This window comes from Mya arenaria, chromosome 14, assembly GCF_026914265.1.
Source record: "Mya arenaria isolate MELC-2E11 chromosome 14, ASM2691426v1".
Lineage (NCBI taxonomy): Eukaryota > Metazoa > Mollusca > Bivalvia > Myida > Myidae > Mya > Mya arenaria.
The window spans coordinates 29,397,727-29,417,709 of record NC_069135.1 but is presented as its reverse complement, the minus strand read 5'-3'; the positions used below and the strand labels follow the sequence as shown (position 1 = coordinate 29,417,709).

The 19,983-nt window shown below is 38.8% G+C and overlaps 1 protein-coding gene across 1 annotated transcript in view; it reads right to left on the bottom strand.

The window, feature by feature from the left end:
- The window catches only part of LOC128217886 (protocadherin Fat 4-like), a 52,342-nt gene that overhangs the window by 26,095 nt on the left and 6,264 nt on the right, over positions 1-19,983 (bottom strand). Inside the window, exons 2-13 of the mRNA XM_052925321.1 lie at positions 12,932-13,169; positions 10,756-10,886; positions 9,732-9,970; positions 6,690-6,882; positions 4,081-4,341; positions 3,367-3,513; positions 2,767-2,924; positions 1,778-1,874; positions 1,277-1,527; positions 1,031-1,151; positions 644-786; positions 454-550 (exon numbers count right to left, since the gene is read on the bottom strand). Coding sequence (XP_052781281.1) covers positions 454-550; positions 644-786; positions 1,031-1,151; positions 1,277-1,527; positions 1,778-1,874; positions 2,767-2,924; positions 3,367-3,513; positions 4,081-4,341; positions 6,690-6,882; positions 9,732-9,970; positions 10,756-10,886; positions 12,932-13,169 — 2,076 coding nt within the window. The remainder of the gene's footprint in view (positions 1-453; positions 551-643; positions 787-1,030; positions 1,152-1,276; positions 1,528-1,777; positions 1,875-2,766; positions 2,925-3,366; positions 3,514-4,080; positions 4,342-6,689; positions 6,883-9,731; positions 9,971-10,755; positions 10,887-12,931; positions 13,170-19,983) is intronic.

The window sequence follows — 19,983 nt, the reverse complement described above, 5'->3', positions numbered from 1 at the left end:
ACAATAAAGCAGATGAGAAACAGTATATCTTATTAAACTTGAAATTACGTATATTCCATCAATATAGGAAGAACCTATAACCAACCCTCGTACTTTTGCTCTAAGTTGAACAAGGGTATTATTGTTAAAAAATCGCTCAGAAAGAAAAATGCGGCTCAAACCTATATGTTCAATAGCGCTGTAAATGATTGTTTTTAGTTTTACGGGATATTATTTGTGATCTTTGTAGTTTTTACCAGCATTTAGGTTTTTAACAGGACATGGCCTGATTTTGCTAACGACGTCGTCTATGTTTAAATACTTCCTCGACTTTTGTATTGAAAACAGACCAGCCTAAAGGCAAGTGAGTATAATAGGAGTCCACACATAGATTCACAGCTAACCAACATTTGGAAAAGCCTTTAAACTGAAGCATGTCGACTCATGACCAATTAATCTAACCAATAGACTTACAAATAATAGAATAAGTCAGATCTCCGTCATTTCCCGCGTCAGCATCCGTTGCCGCGACAGTCGTTACAGCACCGCCAACAACCGTTGATTCGTCGATCTGAAATTATCACGTCAGGTCAATTTCTATTTCGTTACAACTATTTCACAAAATTGAGCGTTAATTATTTGTTAGTTATTAAAACAAACTTACGCTGACGGTGTTTCCTGTGACGGAAGGCGCAGCCTCGTTCACGTGATTGACGTCAACAGTGACCGGGATCGTTAACGTGTTGGTCCCGTCTGTTACTTGGACGCTTAAGACGAAATTCTGAGTCCCCGCGTCATAGTCAAGTGCTAAATGAAACGGAACGAAATCATGGGACTTCATGGTTCTGTTTTAAAGAACAAAAACATCTGCTTTCAAATGCATAAAGAAGCTTTATGTTTAAGACGAACATTATTACATTGTAAAAAGAAACCTAACGATTGTGGACAATTTATGCAAACTTATCAAACTTTTATATAATTTGCTGCTTGAAAGAAATGTAATTGGTTTAATCGCAATATATTCTAACGGAAACATAACGTAAAACGTTACCGGAAGCTAATGTTATTTCGCCAGACGCTGAAATACTGAACGCCGTTCCAGTGTTCCCTGACGCTATGGAATACGTCAACGTGTCAACGGCATCGGTGTCAGTGCATGCAAGAGATACGTACTGGAAAAGATCCATTCTTTGTTTGATTAAGTTAAAAATGGATCAGGAAAAAAACATGAATATCGATTGTGAGCAGCTTATAGAAAATGAAACAACTCGACTTGATTGATGTTCAATAAACTCACATTTACAGACGAAACGGTTCCAGGTTCGTCAATGGAAATTTGGTAGGAGTTTGTAGAACACGTGGGTGCCTGGTCACTGATGTCATTGATGTTTACGGTGATGGTGGCACTTCCGGTCTGAGCGGTGGAACCTCCGTCCGTCGCCTTCACTGTGAGCAGGTACTGGGTGGTCGTCTCGTAGTCCAGGCTTCCAGCAACGCTGATGGCGGCGGTCGTCGGGTCAATGGCGAATTTTCCGGCAGAGTTGCCCACTAAATATGTAAACAAATCTTATAGTTTTCTTATACTGGCAAATGACGGAAATGTAGTAAACTTCAACTTGATTCCTGTTAAGCTTCATTTAAGGTAAAAGACGAATAACTATTCATCTAGCACGTGTTTAAGTTGGAACATTCAAACAGGATAGATTTAGAACTTGGGTATCGCATACAGTTAATAGGGAACGTGCTTAAAATAGCGCTTAGACCGAATCATGAAATCTTATCTCTAAATAAGACATACGACTGATAGAAAAAGTTAAATCCCCATCAGCTCCTGTGTCAGCATCCGTCGCAGCAACAGTTATGACAGCACCGCCAACGGCCGTTGATTCGTCAATCTGAAATTATAAATTTATGTCATAAGAAAGGCTGCAAATGGAACACATACGATCATGACATTAAACGTCAGATTATTCATTTAGAATAACGTCATCCAACTCTAATAGCCGGGCCCCCATTTTCGAGAAATTGGGGCCAGAGCGTCATATCATGTCAGAAATACGCGTGGTGCTATATAAACATATGATTTAATGACTTCATTCGTAAAAACGAATTCATGGTCGTAAAGTAAGGTAAGAAATGTGTACGATTAAACGGCCACATGCCAAGAAATGGTGCAAGAAATGTATATGACTGTAAGTTTAATTAAATTATTTTGATAACAGTACAGTTATGCACCAGTCAATTGTAACCACGCCCCCAGGTCCGGGGAATAGCGGGGACTTTGAATTTCCGTCCAGCCAAGCCCGGGTAAAATCCCCGCCCTGCAGGGACGAACTGCAGGTAATATCCCCGCCAAATGCACCCGCACCCCAGAGACCCTAGGTTAGGCCCATACCCTGCTATTTATGGCGCGAAGACAAAACAACCGCATTCACCCGGCACCTGGGAGGTAAAAACACGGCCCATTTCCCCGGCTATCCCCGTTATAACCCCTGACCTGGGGGCTCGTGGTTACATATGACTGGTGCATTACCGTTCACATTTTTCCATTGGATTGTTTAGTTGCAGCGATTGTGATATCCGATTATGGTCATGCAAGGCTCGTCTTTACTGCAGTATACCTCTTTGGGATGACAATGTTTGACAATCGATTATCATGTCTTTATAATTACAAATCATTGGTTGTTTGTTATTGTTTTTGATTAAACGGCCCACAGTATACACATTTCACTGCACATATCAGATTGAAGAACTATAATGACCGCATGTAGGAAATAAAACACTTACAGCGACAGTGGCTCCGGTGACGGACGGCGCCGCATCGTTTACGGCAGTGACAGTGACGATGACGGAAGTGGTACTGGTGAGCGCCGGGGAGCCGCCGTCAGCAACCGACACGACAAGAATGTAGGAGGAGGCGTCACCGACGTCTAGGTCAACGGCGGCTGTGGAGCAAATGAAATACTCATAAATGATTTCTGGCCAAAATAGTTCAAAAGATGCTTAAATATCTTGTCTCGGTTACCAAATCACTTATTTGAACTTTAAAAACAGTTCATAGTTATGTCAACTCAACTCATCTCAACTCAACTTAAATGTAATTTTCTTTATGATTGTAAAAACTCATAAAAAAGGAAAATGTTAAAAGGCGCTTGATCATGTCATAACCTGGGTATCTAAAATATCATTACATCATTGGTCCAAATCCTGGGCTACTCAATTATTAGATAAAAACAACATCAGAACAATTGAAAACAAAAAACTTCAGTTGGTAAACAATGCAAAAATGAGATGAAATGTTTCTACTTATGTTTTAGCAAATTAATTGATACTTCCCCTTAGCCATATACATTTATAAAAAGATAAATACCTGACTCCTTAACTTACCCAACAAGTTGAGCTGATTTGTTGTGGTTGAGTCCAGTTCAAATTTGGACGCATACGCTGACGGTGAACTAGACGTTTCTAACGTAAACGTCAACGCGGCAGCCGTAACGTCGTCGTCCGTGGCGGTCAACGTCAACAAACTGGTCGCTGAAAGGATGAAACATTAAACTCACAAGAGGTTGTTAATGATTACGTTGAGAGATATACATGCTTTAATAATATTTACAGGAATAAGTGTATGGTTATAATATTCCTTCAATACCATTTGCCAAATTGTAATGAACAACTTTATGATTAACATTTGAATTGACTTCAACGTGATCAAAACACGATGGGTTGACCGCAACATCATTTAGATAGAAAACAAATTAATGCACATCGTCCTTTAATCAGATACATAAATGGTGGCCAAATACAACCCTTGCCATGCTGTCATAGGATAAACCGGGGCGATTGGGGCGGGGTCGCACCAGGCGCTCGCCCCTCTAAAACTGTCCCATTAAAGATTAATATCCGTAGTGTAGGTAAGAATTCTATAATACACATTTTTGGCCTAAAAAGGATGAAGCATTTTCTTACCGTCGGCAACCAGGTTTGTGACGTTTTGTTCAAATCATCAGCTTGCTTATAATCTTTACGATTATACAAGTGACTGATCTACGATTTATAACTACTTCACTATAGTTAGATCATATAAAACGTTAGTATGCTTACTCGCAGCGGTTGTTTCCGGTATCGACACTGTATAAACGTTCTGTGCGAACGTGGGAGTGTTATCGTTGACGTCAACCAGGCCCACACGGACTTGGATGGTGGCGGAGTTAACCGGGGATCCTTTATCTGACGCAATAATGGTGACGTCATAATACGCAAGCCCACCGGTCGCCGTGTCACAATCCAATGTGGTTACGATAGTGGAGAGGACGCCGGAAGATGGATCCACGCCGAAAATCCCCGTAGTCGCAGAACCGGTACCTGCAGTAGATGCGGAAAACTAATACATGTGCTACATAATTGCTCGTCGATATAGTAGTTACGACAGGAATATCCATAGCACAAGTCTTGCGTCAAGATTACCTTATATTCAGTTTATACTTATTCCTAAAGCTCGTTTGTGGCGATCGGATCAGTTTCCTTGGCAGCAAGCAACATTCTCTAGGGTGCGGGACGAACGCCTTTACCACTAGACCACTCTCACCCTCGTGGCGGTCGAACCAACATCCTCTTTGGCGAGGGGCGGACACATATACCACTAAACCACTCTTACTCTATTGGCGGTCTAATCAACAATCTCTTGAGTTAGTGGCGGGCACCTTTACCACTAGACCAATCTTTCTCTATTGGCGATCCAACCCATGTCCTCGTGGGTCAGAGGCGGACAGCTATAAAACTAGATCAATCTAACCCTGGTGGCGATCGAACCAACATCCTCTTGGGTGAGAGGTGGTGATCTATACCACGAGACCTCTCTCACCCTGTAGGCGATCGAACCCACAACCTCTTGGGTGACAGGAGGTGATCTATACTACGAGACCATTCTGACCCTGGTGGCGATCGAACCCACATCATTTTAGTCAGTGGCGAACATCCTAACACTAGATCACTTTCACCCTGGTGGCGATTAAACCCAAATGTTGAGTCAGATGTGGACACCTATATCACGGAACCTCTATCACCATGGAGGCGATCGAACCCACATCCTCTAGAGTCAGTGGCGGTCACCTGTACCACGAGACCTCTCTCACACTTGAGGCGATCGAACCCACATCCTCTAGAGTCAGTGGCGGTCACCTGTACCACGAGACCACTATCACCCTGGAGGCGATCGAACCCACATCCTCTAGAGTCAGTGGCGGTCACCTGTACCACGAGACCACTCTCACCCTGGAGGCGATCGAACCCACATCCTCTAGAGTCAGTGGCGGTCACCTGTACCACGAGACCACTCTCACCCTGGAGGCGATTGAACCCACATCCTCTAGAGTCAGTGGCGGTCACCTATACCACGAGACCACTCTCACCATGGAGGCGATCGAACCCACATCCTCTAGAGTCAGTGGCGGTCACCTGTACCACGAGACCACTCTCACCATGGAGGCGATCGAACCCACATCCTCTAGAGTCAGTGGCGGTCACCTATACCACGAGACCTCTCTCACCCTGGAGGCGATCGAACCCACATCATCTAGAGTCAGTGGCGGTCACCTGTACCACGAGACCTCTCTAACCCTGGAGGCGATCGAACCCACATCCTCTAGAGTCAGTGGCGGTCACCTATACCACGAGACCACTCTCACCCTGGAGGCGATCGAACCCACATCCTCTAGAGTCAGTGGCGGTCACCTGTACCACGAGACCACTCTCACCCTGGAGGCGATCGAACCCACATCCTCTAGAGTCAGTGGCGGTCACCTGTACCACGAGACCTCTCTCACCCTGGAGGCGATCGAACCCACATCCTCTAGAGTCAGTGGCGGTCACCTGTACCACGAGACCTCTCTCACCCTGGAGGCGATCGAACCCACATCCTCTAGAGTCAGTGGCGGTCACCTGTACCACGAGACCACTCTCACCCTGGAGGCGATCGAACCCACATCCTCTAGAGTCAGTGGCGGTCACCTGTACCACGAGACCTCTCTCACCCTGGAGGCGATCGAACCCACATCCTCTAGAGTCAGTGGCGGTCACCTGTACCACGAGACCACTCTCACCCTAGAGGCGATCGAACCCACATCCTCTAGAGTCAGTGGCGGTCACCTATACCACTAGACCACTCTCACCCTGGAGGCAATCGAACCCACATCCTCTAGAGTCAGTGGCGGTCACTTATAGCACAAAACCACTCCCACCTTGGTGACGATCGAACATTTACCACGAGACCTCTCTCATCCCCACTCTCGGCGTCAAGACTTAAGAGCCGACAAACGTTTGTTTCGACCAGTCCCTTGTTTTAATGTTGGAAACAATCCATTTCAATACTTTCCGTTAAGTTGTAAATCAGTGTGCCGTCATAGATAGTGCAAGATGTAAATATGTGTTTCGTTGTTTGAATTAAAGAAAATGAATTGATCAGTAAATCATTAAACAATACAATGGACATAGATAAATGAAATCAAAACACTTGCTGTATTAACATGTTGTTTATCAATTGATTGTTATTTCATTAAAACATTAAAACATTAGAAATGAAAATGTATCTTATACTTTCTGTTAAACTTTGTGTAATTAAATGGTTTCCATGAATCATGAAAAAAAATGAATCGGCCTTTATCTTATTAAACCAGTAAACATGCAATGATATTTCGGGTTCAAGGGCCTCATACTTTTTGTTATGGTCCCCACGCTGTACTCCACTTCTCCCGCCGCTCCAATGTCGGCGTCGGATGCCGTCACCGTCACAATGGACGTCCCGACGGCAGATGTCTCATCTATATTGTACGCTGTCGTTGCCGATGTGTACGCCGGACTGAAACTGGCCGTGACAAACGACGGGGTAGCCTCGTTCACGTTTGTGACCTGAATAAAAAGTGAACGTTTAGAAGCCGCCGACGTTTTTGCGGTTGACACCAAATGTCCGAGTTTAGGTTCATTTTTGCCCAAAAGATCTGATTGATTGTTGTGTTTGAGGGTGTTTATGACATATGGAATTGAACGTCGACTATTGCCCTCGTATAGAAACAACTTAATTTAGTATTAAGCGTAATTGTTCATCAGAAAATTTACGTGGAAACATTATTTAACAGCATTAAAATTATAATGTAAAGGTTCTCTAGATGACATTTAAAGGTATGCTGTTTTAATGGATTTTTTACCACACATTTGTGATATATTTTTTACATTTTTTTTTTACAATTTTCAAGTAATTATCCGAATTTGTGAAAAAAAAAATTGTTTAAACATTTGATCAAATAGTTTTACTACTTGTAGTTTTGTGAACTAAGATTAAGTTGTCAAACATTTCATTGCCCACTCAAAACATATCAGATATCAATCATTCGTTTAATGACTTGAATATTTACACTGGCACTAGAATAAGATTGACACTACTAGACTTTTCTGCCGTTTCACGGATACTTTTAATGTAATGTTTTAACCCATGACAAGCCAACATATTGTTTACAAATCCTCTTCAACGGATTCGAACGGATGCCCACTTAAACCTGTTTGAAGCATGAATCATTCGTTTGGCACTCAGAGAACAAGAATGACACCACTAGACCCCGTCAAAATTTTCTGCAGTTTCATGGATACCTTTAATTTAATGTTTTAGGTCTATGGATGCAAACGAATATTCGATCAAACGTTTGGTATTCGAACGTCAAAATCGGTACTCGAATATTCGAATAAAAGAGTAATAGCACTTATTTTCAACAAAGAGAATAAAAAACATTTTACCTACAACACTGTTGTTGTTTATTACGTTCGTTTTTTTTCAACGACTGTCCCATAATGCCAGAGGTGTGAATGTGAGGACAATACACTAAACACGCGTCATATGTCAATAGGGACATATCGTCGGGTACTGTAAAAACTATTGGTTATTGTATTGTATACTATTATAGTTTGATTGATTTGTGTTTTTCTATTCCAGTTCATCCTTAAAAATAGATTAATTATAATATTGATTTAATATTTCACACTAGTATACATTGTATAATTGTAATTGTAATGTATTTAATATGTATATGAAACACACAAAAACTGTATAGTTTACGTGTAATTAATTCTGTTCTGTTCTGTAAAAAGTCCCCCTACTTTAACAATAACTGACTAGGAATCGGCTTTAACTCCAATGTGTTGTCTTGGCTCAAATTAAGCAGTGCAACCTAGCTCAAATCGCCGTGATGATATGAATGCCATGTGCTACAATTATGTTGTTACATATATGTGCTTTAACCTGTTTTCCATGTTTCAATACAATGTTCGTGCTTTGAAATGTAAATGTATGGTATAGCGTTTTAGGATATTTTTGAACAATAGATGAGTCAAATTCACATATGTTTTCGTTTTATTATTTTACAAGTTCCCGAGTTGGCTTGGGTTTTCCATAGTTATATTTAGTAAATTTAAAGATCAATCTCAGAACGAGGCTGCTTGTCCTACAAAAAGACCCTCCGTTGGCGCATAATGCTATTTGACTAGGAATCCATCTTATTTCACATTGTTTACAAATATAAAGGCAGCGGAATTGAAATTATTCGATTTTGTTGTTTGTCTTTTTATAATGTATTGTTTTTTTCCCTTCTGTTAAAAAGTCTCATTTGGGGAAAATCAGGGTCCGCCGCGCGTACTGACTACGACAAAGAAGGGTAAAATTGCCCTGGCTATTACTTAAGCGAATAATAATAATTACTACATCTTTCAAAATATAATTTTGGTAATCGAATATTCGAATATTCGATCAAAAGAATTACCAAATATTCGAATATCAATTTTGCCATTCGTTTGCATCCCTAGTTTTACCCATGACAAACCAACATATTGCTTACAAATCCCCTTCAAAGGATTCGAAAGTAAAACATTTGGTAAGCACAAAATTATCTCCCAATGTGTTTTGTTTAGATTTCTTTTGTTGTTTTAAAGCTGCACTCACAGATTGAACGTTTTGACAACTTATAAAAATTTTTTATCTAGGAACTAGCCAATTTATGCGAAAATGCATGGGAACTAGTTATATAAGACAGCTGACAAAAAATTAGATCGCAGAATTTTATATTTAAGTTATTTTTTTAATGTTTTATGCATTTTCCTTAAACCGTTAGTAACGGTTTAAGCCACGAAACATCAATTTTCGAACGGAATTATGAATATCTGCTCTCTAATCGTTTGTCAGCAAACTATTATCGTTGGTTTGCAGATATTTACGCAAAGATTTCCTCTTTCCAAGACAAAAATTCAAAAATTGTAAAAACGGTAAATCTGTGCGAGTGCATATTTAAGATACTCACCACAATTCTAACATTAATAATGTTCAGTGGGCTTTATTCGTACACACATTGAAAACACTTCGAGCTGTCTACAACAAATTACCTAACGAACGATTCAACTAAATTATTGACCAGGTATTCTAACCAGATCACTGCTCGCCGATGACATCGCTGTTTCGTTGTTATCAATCAAACTACGCGCCATTGGCAGTGTTTTGAAAATCATTGAAAATGATGCACGATGACGAAGCCACCGACACCGACACGAAGGCTGTGACTATGCATTGATTTTTTTTTTGAAAACAGCTAACATTTGTGCAATAATGTTTCTAAAATATTTCATAGTTTATCAAAACAACTGAATATCGAATGATCCATTTTACCGAACATGAACATATGCTCTCGAAAAGAGTGTAATCAAAGCTCCTTCCAACCTACCGTGACAATGACGGTAGCGGTCCCGGTATTTGTTCCATCCGTCGCTTCTACAACCAACGTATACTTGTAGTTCGCGCCAGATAACGTCTCATAGTCGATGGCGTTGGATGACGTCTCGATCAGTTTGGGGTTACCGGAGTTGAACGTAAACTTGTTGCTGGCGTCGTCACCGGCGGCTACAGTGATTGTCAGGGCGTCGCCGTCGGCATCGGTGACGGTAAGAAGCGATATGGAAGATCCTGAGATTAAAAATGGTATATTAATATGTATTTTTTCGAAACATTAAAACTCATGACATAAATGTTAATGTTGATGATGATAATGATGATGATGAATGCTGTTGTTGTTGTTGGTGGTTATGTTGTTTTCATTGTTGTTGTTGTTGTTTTTGTTGCTAGTGGTGGTGGTGGTGTTGGTGATGGAGGCGTTGGTGTCGGTGTTGTTGTTGTGTTGTTTGTTATTGTTGTTGTTGTTGCTGTTGTTTTATACATCATCCACCCCTTATCACGACTACCCATTTCGGGAAAGTGTGTCCATATGAACTGAGATGAGGTCAACAACGACCGACCTTGAAATATCTTCAAAATCGCAAAATGCTAATCATCAATACGGTGTACAGTTCATTTAATTTAGCATAAATATCCAAATACATCATTTTATAAACCATGAGCGTAATTAAAAATACATGTACATAAAAATCAATTGCGAATTACCTACAGCTGTATGCGGCGGTTTAGAGGTATGAAAAATGAGATTACCATACTGACTTCGAAGCGATTTGTTCTAACTAAAGAGGGAAGGTTGGTTGTCCGGTAGGCGGAGTGGTGAGCGCATTCGCTTCTCACAAAGGCGTCCCGGATGGGTTCGATTCCCGTTATAAGCGTAAGTGGATTTGCCAATAATGTTGTTATCTTTCATAATCGATGTAAAATGAATACGGTAAGTTCAAACTAAAAAGAGATGACAAATGTCTATGTTGTGTTTGTTATTTGTAAACTTAAATAACATAAGATTCTTAACCTACCAGACGCCGTGTTTTCAGCCACTGTGGCAAAATAGAAGTTGGGGGACAACACGGGTATGTTGTCGTTGACATTGTTGACGTTGATAGTGACGGTCGCCGTCGATTGAGTGCTGTCTGAACTTGACGTTGCCCTGAAAGAGAGCCATGAACATTTTTTTACAAAATGATTACTAATTTAAAGGGACTCGCTCATGTTTTTTGTAAAATGCATTTTTTTGTATAACGAAATAAAGTGTGGCAAATCATTCGAAGTGTTAAAACTAAGATACTGACGACTGGAATCCTTCAACAAATGTTTATATAATTTCACATATTGTCTTTGCATTCTACAATTTTGAATAGCGTTTGTAAAGAGATTCAGCAAAAGGCTTTAAGCTTATATTTGTGTATGAGTCCTTATAGGCGTGAAGTTTTGTTGACTGTTTTTTCTGCTAACCTTGGCTCTACCCACTAAAACTAGATTGTTTATTTACATGTTATCTTAAGGCTTGTTTGCATTTTAAAATGATTTGATTGGTTTACATTAGTTTTGGGGTAAATACTAAACAATCAATAACAGTTTGGCTAACTTTAACCAAATCAAAGACTTATAATAATTAGTTGCGGATCGATGGGGTAAAATAGTTTTTAGTCCCCCCCCCCCCCTGAGCGCCATGTTGTCAGGAGTATTTGGGCATTGAATGAAATATGCATGGACATAAATGTAAGCTGAATTGTAATTGATATTTGAAACCTTTGAGTTAGTTTTCAGAGTATGTCCATTCAAAGTATGAGGACAGTAGGTAAAGTTTTTATTCATGTTCAGATGATAACTGATATTTGCAGATAAACGTGTATCCTCTTATCAGCAGGCAATAAGTAAATATAACGAAATGTTAATGATAAATATGAGTTTTGACCCTGACCGTTGGCTCTATGACTTCAAAATCCAAAGGGGTCATCAACTGGTCACCAGTAACCTAAATTTCAAGTTTGAGGGCCATGGTTGAGGCATTGTCAAGTTTTCACACAGAAAATCTCCTCGAGTTCAATTTAACTGTGACCTTGACCTTTGACTGGATGACCTCTAAGTCAAAAGGGGTCATCTACACGTCAGGCCCAATCCCAAAGGCAAGCTTGGTGGCCATAGGTGCACGCATTGTCGATTTATCACTCGAACAACATTTTCGCAATCAAGGACACCGTGACCTTGACCCGTTGACTCCTAAAATCAATAGGGGACATCTACTGGTCAGGCCTAGCCCCCATGTCATGTTTTATGACCATAGGTCTAGAAATTTTGATTGTCACTGTGACCTTAACCTTTGACCCCTAAAATCAATAGGACTCATCTGCTGGTTAGGCTCAATCTCCAAGTCAAGTTTGAGGGCCATGGGTGCAGGCATTGTTGAGTTATCTCTCGGACAACCTTTTATCGTTAAAAGTCACTGTGACCTTGACCTTCGGTCCGATGACCCTTAATCTCAATCGGGGTCATCTACTGGTCAGGACAAACATCAAAGTCAAGTTTGAGGGTTATGAGTGCAGGCATTGTGGAGTTATCACTAGGACAACCTTTTATCATTCAAGGTCACTCTGACCTTGACCTTTGACCCAATGACCCCTAAATCACTAGGGATCATCAAATGGTCAGGCCCAGCCTCCATGTCAAGTTATATGACCAAAGGTCTAGGCTTTTTTAAGTTATCACTTGGACAAGCTTTAAAATCATTTTACTATTAAGGTACTGTGTCATTGACCTTTGACTGGATGACCCCTAAAATCAAAAGGGGTCATCTACTGGTCAGGCCCAACCTTAATGTCAAGTTTGATGACCATACGTCAAGGAATTGTTGACAAGCTTTAGTCTCCCTACGGACCTATCTACTCAAAGCAATATACCCCTTTTCTTGCAGTTGGGGGTGGGGGGCAGGGCAATGCCAAAATACGCTACGTGATAGTGCGAAAATGCCCTACATTATTCTTTTCATATGTATGCCGCGCTAACATTCGCGCACCACAACATTACGCCTTCAACTTTTAGCACTACAATGTGACGGGTTTGCGCATTTTCGCAATTACTACCTTTAGCCGAAAAATATTAAAAAATATATTGACAGAAATTATCCACCATAAAAGACAACCAAAAAAGCTTCTGTGATACAAACATACCATTATTTATATCATGAACACTCACACTATCTCAAGAATATACGACGTCTCTCCTGCCTCATAATCAAACGTATCTGACGTCACCAACGTCACTCCACCAGAAATGCCAAATTTGGTTGGTGTTGACGGCGATTGAGACCCAATGGTAAACGTTACGGCCTCAGTAGCAGCCAACGTCATGACGTTGGTGCCGGTGACGTCAGATTCTTCGATCGTGGCCGTTGACGTCAATGGCGTAGCGGGTGACGTAAACACTGGGGCCGCTAGAATTTAAGGATTTTTTCATAATTAATAACGCAAGTTTTTGGTCTTTAACTATGTAGTAAATTTATTAATCAACGCCAGTATATTGCAATGATATTTGAAGGAATTGAAGTAAATTGAAGAAAAATAAAGAAAACTTAAGTTCAGCGGTTATTTATGATAACAATATAAAAACTTCTTAAAAATGCTTTTTGAAAAACAATCATACATGTATTATATGCAAAATGAATTTATAAAGTTAACATATATATTGACGTGGCTGGCGCAGCGGGTGACGAAAACGATGGGACAGCTAAAATAGAATGAAATGTTAATGTTACAATTAAGCATATTTGGTCTAAAACTTCCCCATTTATAAGTAAACCCTGGATTCTTGCAAAAATATTTTTTCATTACATTTAAGGAGAAGAAGAAAAAGTTCAGCGGTTATTCATGATAAAAAACTGTTTTAGAATTATTAATGTAAAACAATTATTTCAATAAAACAATGCATGCTTTATATAATTAATAAGGTTTACATATACCTAGCAAGTCATGATTTTACCATCATTTGATTATATAAGTCCTGTCAATATTAAAACCGAGTCAAAGTAGGCATATTATATTGGTACTTATTCCAAGTAGTTTATTTTCTTACATTTAACGGATGCCGCTTTCACTCCAAAATCAATTTATCAATTATCGTGAATTATATTGTAAAAATCAATGTAATTGTTTTTAATGCACCAGTTAATTGTAACCACGCCTCCCCAGGTCCGGGGAATAGCGGGGACTTTGAATTTTAGTCCAGCCAAACCCAAATAAAATCCCCGGCATGCAGAGACGAACTGGTAAAATCCCCGCCAAACGCCTCCGCACCTCAGGGAATCTAGGTTTAAAGGCCCATTCACTGCTTTTCCTGGCGCGAAGACAAAACCATCGCATTCACCGGCACTGCGGGGCCACCTAGAAGGTAAAAACACGGCCCATTTCCCCGGCTATCCCCGGTATATCCCCGGACTTGGGGAGAGGGGCGGGTGTGGTTACAATTGACTACTGCATAAACCTTTGCGAAAAAAGAAAGAATCACAGTTGTACCCGATAAATGACCAATAAATGTTTTTTATTATTTCACTGGAAACTGCAATACTTTCACGACAATAGTTTGTTTTCCAAAAGTGTATCCATACTCAGATATTAAACCGAAAAATATTTTAAGAATAATATTCATCAAATTAACACTATCTTCGAAAGATGTAGTTCAAAATGCGTAATTCTCGACTTTCCAATAGACCATAATCCTTTTCGGCAGGGTGACTTCCGGTTTATTTCCGGGATATAACGACGTATAATAACAGCGATAAATACGGACTAATTATCATTCCAGGTTTGTTATAGTTTATTTATTTTAATTAGATTTGTCATTTAAATGAGTTTATATTACATTGTAGTGATTTTATTTGAATGTCATGAGCTATAAATCGCTTGAATGTTTACCTAGTCAGTTTGTTCTGGTGGGTGGGGTAGATGGTTCAGAAAAGACTGCGGTTACTTATCATCAATTTAAATTATAATATTTATACTGCTGTGTGTATATTATTACTATTTTTTTAAAAAACCCATTTAACTTAGAAAGAGTAATTATGTCATGCTCTCACCTGTGTAGTTTTCTGAATGATTTGTTACAAGTGCACCAGTCAATTGTAACCACGCCCCCCCCCCAGGTCCCGGGAATAGCGGGGACGTTTACTTTCGGTCCAGCCCACCCCGGGTAAAATCCCTGGCCTGCGGGGAAGAACTGATGGTAAAATCCCCGCCAAGTGCCCCCGCACCCAAGGGACCCTAGGTAAGGCCCATTCCCTGCTGTATTTTACGCGAAGACAAAACCACCGCATTCACCCAGCACTGCGGGGCCAACTTAAAGGTAAAAACACTGCCCATTTCCCCGGCTATCCCCCCGGACCTTGGGGGGCCGTGGTTACAATTGACTGGTGCATAGTTAGTTATGTTTAAATATTATAACGGCCATCGGACTAGTCATACACCCAGGCCTGGAATTAAATCAGAGTCCAGATTGTCTTAAAACCCATCCATAAATAAGTCTGAGAGTTACTTACTTTTTTTATAAAAAAAATACTTATGCTTTTTTATGTCCATTCCTTTCTTTACAGATATGATTTGAATATGCTGATGTTATCTTTTGAGATCATTACTTTCCACGAAGAATATCACTACAATTGGTTGGGCTGCTAGATTGGTAGCAACATGATGGACAGCTAGTGCCTGTCGACACGCAACTGTTGGTTTGGCAGCGATTGCTTATTGGACCACTATATTGGATTTACCATACGATACGTGTTGGTTGAACCACCAGTGTTGTTTAGACTGCTTGCTGGACAGAATGTGTGATAGACAACTAGTGTTGTTTGAATAACTGTTGGATAGACAGTTATTGTTTATTGGACAGGTATAATCAGTTGATTTACAAGTTTTAGTATTCAACACTTATTATTATTACCGGGTATTATTATTATTATTCAATAATCGTATTAATATATATAACTGAATATTTTTATATCTCGTTGTACTTTAGTTATGTTTTACATACAGTGTGCATCATAATGTTTTTATCTATGAACAACTCTTTTTATAGATATTTTAATAAATATTAATTCTGTACAATCATTTTTTGTTTGTTTTGCTATAATTTGTATAATAGTATCAAACATTTTTTACAGAAAGGATCAATTTGTCATAAAAATTTGCACAGCAAAAAAATCAGAGTTCATGGTGTTCATTATAATTATTCTGATTCTCATCAAAATGAATAAGTTGAATTGCATCATTGAATGTTTTTTTCGCATCAAATTATGATTCTTCATTAAATTTTATGAAATTTCCTGACCTTGAGGGACCTGTACCTTTAAAACTGCAATCTCACAGATAAACTGATTTTGGTATCATTGCCTTCAATTCAGTCAATCATATAAAATGATTCACAATAGAACAGATCTCAGTTGTTTGAACACTGTCAAAAGACTTCATCTTCTTAAAGCGTTAGTAATGCTTATAACCATAAATATCAATTTTCAAACGAAGACATGTAAAAATGTTATCTTCTATCAGCCATCTTATATCGTTGGTTTTCAGACATTTTTTGTCAAAACGGTCAGTCTGTGAGAATGCAGCTTTAAACTTGAGCACTGTATTGACAATGATGAACAATCTCAGTTATGAAAATTTAAACACATAGCAGCGTATTGAAGCATTCAGGTCTTGAAATATTATGTATTGTCTTGCCGGACATGATGCCTATTGTTTCTGGCAAGTTGCATGTGTACCAAGTTTCATTTAGATATCAAGGCTGTTTGAATTTGGGCCAAGAAAATATTCGGCCTACAGTACACTAACGACACCTTGGCTTATTGACTACAACAATACTAAAGTATCATGATACGAAAAAGCTCGAACCAAGGGCTGCCGGTACACTAGCACGGCAGTACTTCAAACTAAGTTAACCGGGCGGCTAGTTATTGCCCACAAACATTACCTCGATTTTATGTCTTCATTAACCATGGGAGTTAAACAGTCATTGGAATAAAAAGATCCTAGACAATCATTTAATAACAACAGTATTTTTTACAATTCAATAATAACATTAAACATTACATAATTCAATAACAATAAATTGTCCTTGGTATGCAATAATCCCTTTAAAGGTTCATTTGCCAAGGGTTAAAAAACCATCTTGCTTCCTTTTGAAAAATCTCTTGGTTGACTGTTATCGGTTATGGAGTGTTGTTTCACATCCTGTGTCATAATTTTAAGTTCTGAAGATCTACTTCTTGTACCAAACATTTAAATCTGTCACTTGTGTGCATTTCTTTAGTCCTTGCAGTCAAGGAAAGTTTTCATTCATGTTGACACACTTCATTTATTTTATCTCTGTTCTTGAACCGATTCCGTCTCTTGTAGTTTGCAATAAAATAAAAAGACACTGACAGGTTCACCAATTTTTTTTTTAAATATCTTGTAAAACCACTGATATAGCAGGACTGGTGCTATCAGATCATTGGTATCAAATGCCTACTTCTGTTGAGCATCAACTTGGCGGACTCAAACAACCAGAAAAGACATCTCTGAAATTAAATAAATAGTTTTATCATCATGCAAGTTAGCCAGAAAAATATTAAAGACTCTACAGAGGACTGGTGCTATCAGATCATTGGTATCAAATGCCTACTTCTGTTGAGCATCAACTTGGCGGACTCAAACAACCAGAAAAGACATCTCTGAAATTAAATAAATAGTTTTATCATCATGCAAGTTAGCCAGAAAAATATTAAAGACTCTACAGAGGCTGTTAAAGCTGCACCCTCACAGATTTACCAGTTTGACAACTTTTTTTATTTGTTGTCTTGGAATGAGATAATTTCTGCCTAAATATCTGCAAACCAGTGATATAAGCCTGCTGACAAAAGATCAGATCGCAGATTTTCATATATTATTATTTTATGGCTAAAAGCGTTACTAACAGTTTCAGAAAAAGGCATTAAAAATCATTTCTTTAACTTAATTATGAACATTTGTGATCCTATGTTTTGTCAGCAGTCTTCGCTGGTTTTCTTGCACGTTTGCATAAATTGGCTCGTTCGAGACAAAAAAATAAAACTAAGTTGTCAAAATGTTTAATCTGTGAGAGTGAAGCTTTAATATCAGTCAGATATTTAAATAGTTACAAATGACTGGTGCATTATTAATAAGCTGTTATTCTAAGACCTGCATATTTGTTTATATACCGCACAACAGTCAGTATTTAAATGCCCTTCTTAATCACATTATGCTTGAAGCTTCGTTTACTTGACTGCTTTAAGGTTGCAGATTTCAACAATTTCACACTTATTGCAAAATGTCATTCATATAATTTAATAACAAACTCAACAAACCACAATTAAATACATTCTTCATAACAATCAATATGTATTTGAAGTCTTTGAAAACTACTATGAATGTCTTTAACATTTTATTTGTTATTTTACCCCACCCACTTAAACGTATACTGAAGTTGGGTATGAATGTCGAAAACTTCATTGACATTTACAAAAAACGGTAAAAATTTATAGAAGAATGTATAAACTGATGTTCCTAACATGTTTAACTCACCTATCAATCTATTTTGCCAATTATACTCTTCCTTTCATTCGTATCGATAACTGGGAAATTGAATGCGGAAATAAACCGGAAGTCACCTTTGTCGCAAAGCATTATGGGCTTCTGGAATAAGGCGAATGCATTTTATTCCCACGTTTAACAACTGTACAATTCTGAATCCTTGGTACACTACCAACCACGCTTTTTTGCAAAAGTAACACTTTGCCATCGCGGGAGAGATTGCGTCATCGTTTCTGGTGACCTGTATCACGTCGAGTTCGGTGTGTTAACACGTATCCGTAGAGACCGCAGGTCGAGACGGATACATGTTTACTCTCCGAACGAGACGTAATGCAGGTCACCAGAAAAGCCTTTAATCGTTATATTCCATTTATTATATACCAGCCTATTAAATTATTCCTTTTTATTTTTTCGCTTTCAATTTGATTTAAATTTACCGCCATCTGTCAAATGCGCGTATGAAATCGAATGTGTTACGTAGCTTTGTGTAATGAAGTCAAGGGAGGCTACTACAGCGAAACGAAGTAAGAAGTTACAGAATTTACTCTATTGAGCAAAATAAGAACAAAATATTTTGTGTTAAAGCAAAATTAACTAATTGCTTATACGAAATTAAATGTCACAGCATTGTTTTACGAGTATACACTTATCATCATTTCCTGTAGCCGTAACGCAGCTATTTTTAACAAAGTAAATATTCGTGCGATATTTTGACGATCTTACTATGCAGAATTGAGGGAAGTTCGTGAGTCAATCGCTATTTCTATCGATGACGCGAATTCGCCTTCTTCTTTGTATTGGCGAGCTGCTCATATTTTTATGATAATAAACATGGATAATGCAACAATTTATGAACTTCGAAATGGCAAACAACTAGTTCACTGAAGTAGCTGTCATGATAGATAAGAAGTGTTCTCTGCTTAGTGCTTACCCTCATGGTTTTTTGAAGAACATGAGAATCATGTTCCTGAATATTTACATGCTTCTAGAGGGTGAGAAAAGTTATGTAATTGTATGTATTTTTATATAAAAGTTGACAAATTTTTCTAGGTTTTTTTTGTCACGCTATTTTTAGCAACGGGAAAGTAGTTCCGAGATTACACACGATACTCGCATGATACGGAATCAGAAAACGACAGGATGGTTATACGGATTTTTCAATACGACGTGTTGTATTTTCACTGTTGGATATGGAAAAGGAATTTGAAAGGCATAAAATAAATAAAAATATGACTCGACGCGATGAAACGCGGCGAAATTTATAGAAATGAACGTGGTGGGCGTTATGCTTATATCGCGGGGTCGATACGGTCGAATAATCAAGATCTCACTGATTGTATTTTGTTTCGTTCTTCAGGTGCAAGAACATAAATTCTCATTTTACAACGCAAATGGGGTAGTTTAACTTCAAGTCAATATTTATATTTCTTCCTGTTAATGAAACGAGGATCGATATGTAACAATGAACAAAAAACTCACTGTAAATTAGTCTTAAACATGAATAAATGGCAAAAGAACTTATGTACGAGAAGTTGGTGTCCTAACGGCCTGGCGGCGTTAAGTTAGCGGCCTAACGGCGTGATGGTAGCGGCCTAGCGGCCAGGCGGTTTACCGGAGTGAATTTGGCGACCTAATTTTCCCCCTATTTCAAAGCAAACGGTC